At 41.3% G+C, this 13,340-nt stretch overlaps 1 protein-coding gene across 1 annotated transcript; it reads left to right on the top strand.

Moving 5' to 3' along the window:
• Positions 1-2,890: 2,890 nt before the first annotated feature.
• Positions 2,891-13,089, top strand: txnl4a (thioredoxin-like 4A). The gene is made up of 4 exons (XM_060904058.1): positions 2,891-2,994; positions 4,598-4,771; positions 8,691-8,794; positions 12,660-13,089. The coding sequence occupies exons 2-4, from the start codon at positions 4,619-4,621 to the stop codon at positions 12,829-12,831; spliced, it is 429 nt and encodes a 142-aa protein (XP_060760041.1). The 5' UTR covers positions 2,891-2,994; positions 4,598-4,618; the 3' UTR covers positions 12,832-13,089.
• The last annotated feature ends 251 nt before the right edge of the window (positions 13,090-13,340 follow it).

The raw sequence follows: 13,340 nt of genomic DNA, 5'->3' as shown, positions 1-13,340 counted from the left end.
GATATGTAATATTGGATCATTTTCCTCAATAAATAAATGAGCAAGTATAATATTTTTGTCTCATTTGTTTAACTGGGTTCTCTTTATCTACTTTTAGGACTTGTGTGAAAATCTGATGTTGTTTTAGGTCATATTTACGCAGAAATATAGAAAATTCTAAAGGGTTCACAAACTTTCAAGCACCACTGTACATGCCTTCATCTCTAGTAGGGTTGATTACTGCAATGGCCTTTTCACAGGCCTGCCAAAAAAGACCATCAAACAACTTCAGCCGGTTCAAAATGCAGCGGCTAGGGTTCTCACACGAACAAAAAGAACAGAGCACATTACTCCAATTCTAAGGTCCCTTCACTGGCTTCCAGTAAGCTATAGAATTGACTTTAAAGCATTGCTGCTGGTGTACAAATCTCTAAATGGTACAGGGCCCAGTTACCTCTCTGATATGTTGCAGCGGCCTAACCCAATCAGATCTACCAGATCGCAGCAGCAAAATTTACTGGTGAAACCTGTTGTTAAAACAAAGTGTGGTGAAGCAGCTTTTAGCTACTATGCAGTACAGCTATGGAACCAACTCCCAGAGGACATCAAAAATGCTCCTGCTGTTGGCAGCTTCAAATCTAGACTAAAGACCAAGCTGTTCTCAGATGCTTTCTGCTAACTGATAAATATAGTCATCTTTACATGTTTTCAACTTTACTTAACTTTTACAGTCTCTGCATGTTTTAAACTTTACTTAACTTTTATTCTATTTTATTCTGCTGTTTTTTACTGAACTTTTACTTCATTTTATTTTATTTCTACTATTATTTAATTCTTATTTTTTTCTCTCTTCTTCCCCCTTTATTTTATGTAATTTTATTTTCTATTATTTACTGTTTTGCTTTTACCTCTGTAAAGCACATTGAACTGCCACTGTGTATGAAATGCGCTATATAAATAAACTTGCCTTGCCTTGTAGAAATCTTTCTTTTCTAGTAGCGTTAGCTACCTAATATGATTTCGAGTTTGAAAAGAGCTTGCTAGCATGTCAGGTGGAGTTTCACTGACGAGCTAGCTTAACGTTAAACCACCATGATGCACAGCATGCGTTCATTTTGTGAATTCACATTTCTGTCTTTGGTAACGGCATTAGGTTTTGTAAGCGTTGTGGCAATAATACAACGATGCGTTGACAGAAAATGTACTTTTAATACTTAAGTATTTTTAAAAGCAAGTACTTCAGTAGAAATTTGACTGGATAACTTTCACTTGTATCGGAGTAACATTTGACCAGCGGGATCTGTACTTTGACTTAAGTAATGAAGTTGGGATGAACTTTGACTACGTTCAGACTGCACCCTGAAATGACCCATATCTGATTTTTTTGCCCATATGTGACCTGTATCCGATTTGTTATTGACAATCTGAACGACACAGATCCGATTTTTTAACATGTGACCCAGGCCGCTTGGATATGTGGTCCTAATTCCGATGCATATCCATTATTTTCCCATGCGACTGCAGTCTGACCGGACAGGTCACATTCATGCGACCTACACGTCATCAACAAGAGACAAACGTCACTATTCTGCGTTGGCTAATCCCGCCTCTTTGGTGGAAAACAACAACATTTGTACAGTTTTCAGAATTTAAATAGACTTTTATAGAATTGATCAAGCTAATGGTGGATTTGGTAGGGACCTGGATGTTAAATCATCCTGTATTACAAGATTATAAGATTGTTTTGGAAATTTCCAGTAATTTGACACCTTCGGTCTCATTAGTCTGCTGCCCACATTAATCAGATTATTGTGTGAGTTCCGCCGCCACCACAAAAACCACATCGCCAGGTCTCGCCTCATCTCCATGCTTTACTTGTAAATTTGAAGAGTGCGCTTTTTTTTGCTTACGTATTACGTACCGGTAGATGTGCTTATTACGTGTCAATTTGCGCATGCGGGACACTTTTGGGTCGTTTTCCGTTCATATTGGAGATCACATACAAGTCTCATATAATTGGTAATGTGAACGGCCTAACAAAAAAATCGGATTACACAACAAATCGGGGCGGCACGGTGGTGTAGTGGTTAGCGCTGTCGCCTCACAGCAAGAAGGTCCGGGTTCGAGCCCCGTGGCCGGCGAGGGCCTTTCTGTGCGGAGTTTGCATGTTCTCCCCGTGTCCGCGTGGGTTTCCTCCGGGTGCTCCGGTTTCCCCCACAGTCCAAAGACATGCAGGTTAGGTTAACTGGTGACTCTAAATTGACCGTAGGTGTGAATGTGAGTGTGAATGGCTGTCTGTGTCTATGTGTCAGCCCTGTGATGACCTGGCGACTTGTCCAGGGTGTACCCCGCCTTTCGCCCGTAGTCAGCTGGGATAGGCTCCAGCTTGCCTGCGACCCTGTAGAAGGATAAAGCGGCTAGAGATAATGAGATGAGATGAGACAACAAATCGGATATGGGTCGTTTCAGGTTGCAGTCTGAACGTAGTGTTTGTCCACCTCTGGTCTGGGGTTCAGTCAGTGTTCTAGTTCATCCCAAATGTGTTTAGTGGGGTTGAGGTTCAGGACTTTGGAGTTCTTCTATTCTGTGGTTGGCAGAAGAGAGCAATTCTATTACAAATTCTATTTTGGTAGAATTTGTAATAGAATTCTTCTATTCTGGTAGAAGAGAGTTCTTCTATTACAAATTTAGCAAGTCATATCTGGAGCTTGTTTGATGTCATGTATGAAGGGAAATTGTAAGTTTACAGCAGAAATAATTTATTTCCAATTATTTGGAGAAGAACCACATACTTTTGGCTCTACAACATCCGACAGCTGTTCCTTTCCTCCTGCCTTCTGACCCCAGACAGAAAGATGGCGTCGTGCGCATGCGTCAGTGTTCGAAATACCTCATTTCCGTATGACGTGTCGTCACATCCTGGAACCTCGACTGTACAACCTGAGAGATTCAGTGTGGCGTTACACAAAAGAAATACCAGCAAACAAACGTTTATCTGCTTTCATTTGATTAAAGGTAAGATTATTTTATATTTACGGATGTATTTATTGATTCTGAAACGACTTTTCATAGTTTCTTACTAGACCTTCCAGAAATTTCTAGACGGTTGCTGCTTATTAGCCTCAATAGAAACCTGTATGCGTGTGTATACTAGGTTTTACGGTACCCATCATCAAACTGTCTACATTATTATTATTAATTATATCTTTTTTTTTTCCGAGAATAAAATTCGTTTTGCTTGATTCCAATTTATGTAAATGTAATATGCATAAGAGTTATTTATAATAATTTCATGATGTATAAACTGATGAGTTTAATCTGGAATAGTCTACATGTGAAGAAATATGCCAGTAAAATGCTAACATGTGACCTTTCTACAATTTTAAGCTTTTATTTTTTTTTAAAGTTAGCTTCAAGTATACATTTTCATGTTTCTCATGTCTACATTTTGATTTAAAAAACAAACAAACAAAAACAAATAAACAGCAAGAGCTTGGCGGTTACCGTAAAACCCGGTATATACGTGCATTCTAGTTTCATCCTTCAGTTATGTTTCAAGTTTGTCATATACTTGATGATAATGCAAAACCTCATCTCATCTCATTTATCTAGCCGCTTTATCCTGTTCTACAGGGTCGCAGGCAAGCTGGAGCCTATCCCAGCTGACTACGGGCGAAAGGCGGGGTACACCCTGGACAAGTCGCCAGGTCATCACAGGGCTGACACATAGACACAGACAACCATTCATACTCACATTCACACCTACGCTCAATTTAGAGTCACCAGTTAACCTAACCTGCATGTCTTTGGACTGTGGGGGAAACCGGAGCACCCGGAGGAAACCCACGCGGACACGGGGAGAACATGAAAACTCGGCACAGAAAGGCCCTCGCCGGCCACGGGGCTCGAACCCGGACCTTCTTGCTGTGAGGCGACAGCGCTAACCGCTACACCACTGTGCCGGCCAATGCAAAACCTCATGACAAGAAATGAACTTCTTAGTCTCAGAGACAACTCAACTTGCATCATAAATACAGTACGATATAGTATAAGTAAAATATGTAACAGTGCAGTTTAATCCTGATATAGTTTTACTAGTGGTAAGCAGTGTAATGGTGTAAACACTTGTTTCTGTAAAGTGGCCTGTTAAATAATTATAGCTAATTTGTTCTTCATGTGGGCGGCACGGTGGTGTAGTGGTTAGCGCTGTCGCCTCACAGCAAGAAGGTCCGGGTTCGAGCCCCGTGGCCGGCGAGGGCCTTCCTGTGCGGAGTTTGCATGTTCTCCCCGTGTCCGCGTGGGTTTCCTCCGGGTGCTCCGGTTTCCTCCACAGTCCAAAGACATGCAGGTTAGGTTAACTGGTGACTCTAAATTGAGCGTAGGTGTGAATGAGAGTGTGAATGGTTGTCTGTGTCTATGTGTCAGCCCTGTGATGACCTGGCGACTTGTCCAGGGTGTACCCCGCCTTTCGCCCATAGTCAGCTGGGATAGGCTCCAGCTTGCCTGCGACCCTGTAGAAGGATAAAGCGGCTAGAGATAATGAGATGAGAATGAAATAACACTGGTTCAATACAAGTGGCTGACATGTCTATCGATCTATCTCTGTGTCTCTCTTTAGGTAAACTATCCTTGACCCAAGATGTCGTACATGCTTCCTCACCTCCACAACGGTTGGCAGGTGGACCAGGCCATTTTATCTGAAGAGGATCGTGTGCTTGTTATCCGGTTTGGCCATGACTGGGATCCTACATGCATGAAAATGGATGAAGTTTTGTACAGCATTGCTGAAAAGGTTTTGAGATTTATCAGATCTCTCAGCTTCGTGTTCTGAGGTTCACTTTACACTCTGACATGGTGCATTTAAAGAAAAAGTCCACCCTGAAATGCAGTATATTTGTGGTGACGCTGTATTCTCGTTGTTCCAGTGTTCCAAGTTGGCAGTTTTGTGGACCGTGTTGGTATCACGGGAAACATTTACTCATACAGTGCAGTTTAATTGGAGAAGAAGAAAAAAATCGGCGCTAACAAAATAAGCACGAACTTCTTTTATCACTCACCATTGTCCATATCAAAGAAAAATCCCAGATAGATAGTGGAGACTGCAAACAGTGGGCTCAGTCTGCTGCAGTGCAGTGCAGTTATAATGACACCATTGTGCTGAGATTCAACTCTGCAAGCTAGTTAGTGATCTTTGGGCTTGAGGAGCACAATGGCGTGTTGGCATAAAAGTTGAAGTGTTTGAAGCTGATTAGTTTGAGCAGAATGTACAGATGAGGAGGTCAGAGAGCTGGACAGACTAAATGACTAAATGGCTGTCTTTAGGTAGAGATAGTGTAAGGGCTAAATTCCACTGCATTACTATCAGCAGGTAGTCGAACGGCATTGTGGATAATGTCGGAAACTGTTAAACTCTGGTGCCATGGGGTAAAATACAGCAGTATATCAATAAAAAAGTTAGCTCATAATTTCATGACAAAAAAAAACCTTTGATCACTTAATTTTAATAATAAATCCTAATATTCCTTTAAAGTTTATTCATTATCCAGCAAAACAGTTCAATAAATTATTCCATGAAATTGAGTTGTACATGAGCTGATGGCTATAAGCCATGTACGATGAGATTGAGTGGAATAACTGTTTTATTCTATCCACATTCACTGGATTTTGAGAAACAGCATTTCTGTTTTAATTTTTTGCAAATTCGATAAATAAAAACTCGAGACAAAATCATTTCCGCTTAGAATGTAAATAAACCGGCGAAATGACAGGAGCAATTTGTGAAAAATGCGATTAATAATAATTCTTGAAAAGAGATGCGTTCTTACATTCAAATACTTTTATACCATATTTTGTTGCTGGTTTTTTTTGGGTTTTTTATTTCGTCCTCGGTTGGTTCAGCAACACGCTCTGTCATTTTGTTTTTCTCTACTCACGGTATATGAGCTGATAGCTTAGTCGTAGAGTAGCCAATCGGAGCGCGTGATTGCTCATATCCAGTGAATGTGGATAGAATAATTAGATATATCAGGGCTTCAGGAGTAATAGTAAAGTTGTTCTTAATCATTTAAACAAACTAATTTGTTGGAATTTGGTGAATACTTCTGCTGTGAATTTGAAGGGCCGCATGCACAACAAGACTTAAGAAATCTGCTTCATTTCCAAGATGCTTTTTTGATAAATTTAGGGAGAGTCTCAAAAAGAATCTAAAGAATTCCTAAAAAGAATCTAAGAGTAAAAAATAGGTGCCCTATGGGTACACGTGGCTACTGCTTATAAATAAAATAGTCTTCTGATCCCATGTCCATACAGTAAATATAGCGCATATACAGTGGGGCAAAAAAGTATTTAGTCAGCCACCAATTGTGCAAGTTCTCCCAGTTAAAAAGATGAGAGAGGCCTGTCATTTTCATCATAGGTACACTTCAACTATAGGAGACAGAATGGGGGGAAAGAATCCAGGAAATCACATTGTAGGATTTTTAATGAATTAATTGGTAAATTCCTCGGTAAAATAAGTATTTGGTCACCTACAAACAAGCAAGATTTCTGGCTCTCACAGACCTGTAACAACTTCTTTAAGAGGCTCCTCTGTCCTCCACTCGTTACCTGTATTAATGGCACCTGTTTGAACTCGTTATCAGTATAAAAGACACCTGTCCACAACCTCAAACAGTCACACTCCAAACTCCACTATGGCCAAGACCAAAGAGCTGTCAAAGGACACCAGAAACAAAATTGTAGACCTGCACCAGGCTGGGAAGACTGAATCTGCAATAGGTAAGCAGCTTGGTGTGAAGAAATCAACTGTGGGAGCAATTATTAGAAAATGGAAGACATACAAGACCACTGATAATCTCCCTCGATCTGGGGCTCCACGCAAGATCTCACCCCGTGGGGTCAAAATGATCACAAGAACAGTGAGCAAAAATCCCAGAACCACATGGGGGGACCTAGTGAATGACCTGCAGAGAGCTGGGACCAAAGTAACAAAGGCTACCATCAGTAACACACTACGCCGCCAGGGACTCAAATCCTGCAGTGCCAGACGTGTCCCCCTGCTTAAGCCAGTACATGTCCAGGCCCATCTGAAGTTTGCTAGAGAGCATTTGGATGATCCAGAAGAGGATTGGGAGAATGTCATATGGTCAGATGAAACCAAAATAGAACTTTTTGGTAAAAACTCAACTTGTTGTGTTTGGAGGAGAAAGAATGCTGAGTTGCATCCAAAGAACACCATACCTACTGTGAAGCATGGGGGTGGAAACATCATGCTTTGGGGCTGTTTTTCTGCAAAGGGACCAGGATGACTGATCCGTGTAAAGGAAAGAATGAATGGGGCCATGTATCGTGAGATTTTGAGTGAAAACCTCCTTCCATCAGCAAGGGCATTGAAGATGAAACGTGGCTGGGTCTTTCAGCATGACAATGATCCCAAACACACCACCTGGGCAACGAAGGAGTGGCTTCGTAAGAAGCATTTCAAGGTCCTGGAGTGGCCTAGCCAGTCTCCAGATCTCAACCCCATAGAAAATCTTTGGAGGGAGTTGAAAGTCCGTGTTGCCCAGCGACAGCCCCAAAACATCACTGCTCTAGAGGAGATCTGCATGGAGGAATGGGCCAAAATACCAGCAACAGTGTGTGAAAACCTGGTGAAGACTTACAGAAAACGTTTGACCTCTGTCATTGCCAACAAAGGGTATATAACAAAGTATTGAGATGAACTTTTGTTATTGAGCAAATACTTATTTTCCACCATAATTTGCAAATAAATTCTTTAAAAATCAGACAATGTGATTTTCTGGATTTTTTTTTTCTCATTTTGTCTCTCATAGTTGAAGTGGACCTATGATGAAAATTACAGGCCTCTCTCATCTTTTTAAGTGGGAGAACTTGCACAATTGGTGACTGACTAAATACTTTTTTGCCCCACTGTAGATTTACTCTATGAGGCAGTAGAAACAAAAATGAAGCGTAATCCAAAATGAAGAATTTAAAAATCACAGAAGTAAAATATACCAAGTGTCTGTACTTTATATTATTCTACTCTTACCTCTTACAGTTTTCGAAACTGAAACCTCCGAACCGAGGCTGGCATACACACGCTGTCGCCATGACCCAAGCTCTTATTTCCCAGAAATGGCCCGGCGCTAGAGCTCAGTGGTCTCGATACTCTTTTCAACAACTTCCTGTAACAACTCGGAAGTGCGTCACATCGACATCACACACGGGACCACTGGCTGAGGAAAGGGGGACGACCTGGAGTATATTTTAAAATAGGAACGCACTTTCTCTCGGTAATAAGCATAAACATGTCTGGAAGCGATTTCTTTTTAAATGTTGAACCGAATTGTATACACTCACCGGCCATTTTAATAGGAACACTCATTCTTACAACACGATGACAGTGGCTACAGCCTCTGAGGCAGTAGCCACAAAAATGATTTTTTTTTTAAACCATATAATCCCAGAGATGTTCCATGTGTTATTTCATGGTTTTTATGTCTTCAGTGTTGTTCTACAATGTATAGAATAGTCAAAATACAGAAAAACAGATGAATTAGTAGGGGTGTGCAAACTTTTGAGTGGTACTGTAGATGTGAGGGAAATTATTATTATTATTATTATTTGGTTACAGGCTCCTTCATTTGAAACTTATCGTGTGTGGGGGTTTTTTTCCCCCTCCTCCTCGTCCTTTCTTTGTTCACACACAGGTCAAGAATTTTGCCGTGATTTACCTGGTCGATATCACTGAAGTACCAGATTTCAACAAGATGTACGAGTTGTACGACCCCTGTACAGTCATGTTCTTCTTCAGGTATGCTCAAGAAAAAGATTCCCTCTGCCATGACGGTTTGATGCGATTGAATATAATGGCTTATAATAAAAAAGGAAAAAAGTAAAAGTGGATTTTCTTCCTAAACCTGCACAACTCCTTTCTCAAGCGAAGGCTGCATAAATAATGTAGGATCAGGGTTTGTGTTTCAACAATATACAACAGAACATGCACAGAAATGTACCTGAATAACACACACGTGCTTCCCTTATTTTAAAAACCACCAGCCGTCATGGCTGCAGTGTCGGTCAGAGGTAAAGCTGTAAGTGTAAGCGTCCTGTCCTGGGGAAAGTCTTCAGCACAGAGAGGACTTTGTGTTTTCTGGTAACATGACAAGCTGCTTCTCGTGTCTCTAGTACATTAAATGTAAATATAAACATTGCCGTCGTTATTGTTTCTAGTGGTGTTTTCGGCTATACAGTCTTTCTAATGAAATGCACTATAGCCAAAAGTATGTGGACGCCCGACCATTACACCCATATGCGGTTGTGCCAAAGTTCGAAGTGCACAGTTGTTATAGTGTGTCTTTGTATGCTGGAGCATTCGTTTCCCTTCACTGGAACTAAAAGGCCCAAACCTCTTCCAGCATGACAGTGCCTCTGTGCACAAAGTGTGTTCCATGAAGACATGGTTGCGGGGGGGAACTTGAGTATCTGAACACTGCCTGAACCCCAGGCCTCCTCATCCAACATCAGGACCTGATCATCTCACTAATGCTCTTTTAGCTAAATGAACATAAATGCCCACAGCCACACCCCAAATCTAGTGGAGAGACTTGGTGGAAGAGCGTAGCTGCTTACAGTGGTGCTTGAAAGTTTGTGAACCCTTTAGAATTTTCTATATTTCTGCATAAATATGACCCAAAACAACATCAGATTTTCACACAAGTCCTAAAAGTAGATAAAGAGAACCCAGTTAAACAAATGAGACAAAAATATTATACTCGGTCATTTATTTATTGAGGAAAATGATCCAATATTACATATCTGTGAGTGGCAAAAGTATGTGAACCTCTAGGATTAGCAGTTAATTTGAAGGTGAAATGAGAGTCAGGTGTTTTCAATCAATGGGATGACAATCAGGTGAGTGGGCACCCTGTTTTATTTAAAGAACAAGGATCTATCAAAGTCTGATCTTCACAACACGTTTGTGGAAGTGTATCATGGCACGAACAAAGGAGATTTCTGAGGACCTCAGAAAAAGCGTGGTTGATGCTCATCAGGCTGGAAAAGGTTACAAAACCATCTCTAAAGAGTTTGGACTTCACTAATCCACAGTCAGAAAGATTGTGTACAAATGGAGGAAATTCAAGACCATTGTTACCCTCCGCAGGAGTGGTCGACCAACAAAGATCACTCCAAGAGAAAGGCGTGTAATAGTCAGCGAGGTCACAAAGGACCCCAGGGTAACTTCTAAGCAACTGAAGGCCTCTCTCACATTGGCTAATGTTAATGTTCATGAGTCCACCATCAGGAGAACACTGAACAACAATAGTGTGCATGGCAGGGTTGCAAGGAGAAAGCCACTGCTCTCCAAAAAGAACATTGCTGCTCGTCTGCAGTTTGCTAAAGATCACGTGGACAAGCTAGAAGGCTATTGGAAAAATGTTTTGTGGACGGATGAGACCAAAATAGAACTTTTTGGTTTAAATGAGAAGCGTTATGTTTGGAGAAAGGAAATCACTGCATTCCAGCATAAGAATCAGAAGCACTTTATTGCCAGGTATGTTACACACACGAGGAATTTGACTCCGGTTCGACTTAGCTTTCATAGTACAGACAGAAAGAAAGTATAGGAAAAAAAAAAAAACGCACACAGAGTTTCACTACAGTGAACTCCAGGGGGAGAATCGCGTTTCTACAGCGATGGCCTTGAAGGCAGTGCTGGCTGGGAAAGCCAAGATAAGATTGGAATTTGTTTAGACTTAAGATGGGTAGACGTGTCCTTTTTCGCTTAACCCGCTTGTCCATTCTGGCCACCAAAATGATCCATTTCTCTTTGCAAAGCCATCAACTTCTCCATGATATTATCAATGTTGCGACTTAAGTTCTGAATAGCTACAGTCTGAGTGCTAACAGCTCTGCCCACCGCCTCAATCATGTCCTGCAGCTTTGTGGGGCTTTGAACAGCTGCCACCGTTAACTGATTTCCTCGATACACCAGGGCAATGCCAAGTCCAATCAACAAAAATCCTGTGATCACGGTTCCGAATAGGTAAATATCCTCAATGTCCTCCACAGAAAGAATCGCCAAGCACACCACACGCCACTTCTCCCAGGCATCCATGGTGTATCCGGCTGCAAACGTTCCGGCAGGACAGGCAGGTTCCCCTGAACCCAGACTTCTAGTCGAGAAGATTGTGTCAATTGCGTGAAGTGACCAGTTGATCAAATCCATAATTTCGATTCGGAGAACAGTGCAGGAAGGGTCTCTCAGACAAGACAAGTCCGCAGAAGCAAAGCAGGAGAGAGGCTTGTCAGGAAGGGAGAGGCTGAGAGATGAGAGGAAAAAACACCCACACATTTCGCTTCTATCAGGACCGGAATGTGTAGGCATTTAAAAAAAAACCTCAGCGCAGCATTCCGTGAAGCACGGAGAATAATTAACACAACAATTACACAAAAACATAGAAAGTATGAGAGAGCAAAGTCCCGTGGCAGCCGTCTGCGGCGCCATCTTGGATTGGGGGGGGGGGGGGGGGGACCTTATCCTATCTGTGAAACATGGTAGTAGTAGTATCATGGTTTGGGCCTGTTTTGCTGCATCTGGGCCAGGACGGCTTGCCATCATTGATGGGACAATGAATTCTGAATTATACCAGCGAATTCTAAAGGAAAATGTCAGGACATCTGTCCATGAACTGAGTCTCAAGAGAAGGTGGGTCATGCAGCAAGACAACGACCCTAAGCACACAAGTCGTTCTGCCAAAGAATGATTAAAGAAGAATAAAGTTAATGTTTTGGAATGGCCAAGTCAAAGTCCTGACCTTAATCCAATGGAAATGTTGTGGAAGGACCTGAAGCGAGCAGTTCATGTGAGGAAACCCACCAACATCCCAGAGTTGAAGCTGTTCTGTACGGAGGAACGGGCTAAAATTCCTCCAAGCCGGTGTGCAGGACTGATCAACAGTTACCGCAAACGTTTAGTTGCAGTTATTGCTGCACAAGGGGGTCACACCACATACTGAAAGCAAAGGTTCACATACTTTTGCCACTCACAGATATGTAATATTGGATCATTTTCCTTAATAAATAAATAACCAAGGATAACATTTTTGTCTCATTTGTTTAACTGGGTTCTCTTTATCTACTTATGTGAAAATCTGATGATGATTTAGGTCATTTATGCAGAAATATAGAAAATTCTAAACGGTTCACAAACTTTCAAGCACCACTGTCTAACAGCAGAAAGGAATAAATCTGGAATGAAATGCTCGCCAAACACATGGGTGTGATCGTCAGGTGTCTATAATCTTTGTCACATATTTGACCCCTAATGACCAGCAGTTGGGAAAACCTGTGACTGCATAAAGTCCTGATGAGTCACCTTAGACCCATGCACTCATGAGTGGAGCACTTGTCGTTGTGTTTCCTCTTGAGCCTTCCAGTATATCCAAGTATTAGTACAACATTGGCATTTGTCTTGCTAATAATAGGTCTTTGTAATTCTTGTGTGCTCTGAGCTTCATGACCCGTCTGTCGAGCTCAGGATTTGTAGGACCGGATGGTCCGCTACGAGAGTGCTGGTTTAGGAACATTTTGTCTGAGACGATTTAATGGATCCGTTGTAACGTAACGTGCTACTTCTTATATAATTAACTGTTATTTCTGCTGCACTTGCTTTACAGGAACAAACACATCATGATTGACTTGGGCACGGGTAACAATAACAAGATCAACTGGACAATGGAGGACAAACAGGAGATGATAGACATTATTGAGACCGTCTACAGGGGAGCACGGAAAGGAAGAGGTCTCGTGGTGTCCCCTAAAGACTACTCGACTAAATACAGATACTAACTTTTTTTTTTTAATATATATACATATTTTCTTACTTTTAAACATGACATTATCCAGGACGGACACCTCACTGGGACAGTTTCATTTCATATGAATGGATACAGACGTGACCTGAAGCAACTTTTTTTTTTAATTATTATTATTTAAGGACATTTTTCTTTATTGCATATATGATCAGGAAAATGTGTGACCCATGTCAGTTTATTGTTGTGGTATTTTTATTTTTGTCAACGTTGTGAATAAATGTTTTTAGAGAAACTGTTTTGAGGTCATTTTCAAATGTTACCCTGTATGCATTGTGGGTAAGAAAAATCTCAACTGTCCCTCATATTTATACAGCATGTGGGTGTTTTGTTTGTTTGTTTTTTTGAAATGTGATATTGTCAGTTACATCTTTTGGCATTAATTCAGACAGTTGCTCTGGCCATCATTAAGTAAATATTAGGGGAATTTCGCACTTGAATAAATGCACTCATATAATTTACTTGGCACGACAGTTATCCTTGATG

Source organism: Neoarius graeffei, chromosome 22 (genome assembly GCF_027579695.1).
Source record: "Neoarius graeffei isolate fNeoGra1 chromosome 22, fNeoGra1.pri, whole genome shotgun sequence".
Classification (NCBI taxonomy): Eukaryota; Metazoa; Chordata; class Actinopteri; order Siluriformes; family Ariidae; genus Neoarius; species Neoarius graeffei.
Note: the sequence above shows the minus strand (reverse complement) of the source record. Positions and strands in the feature narration are given on the sequence as shown.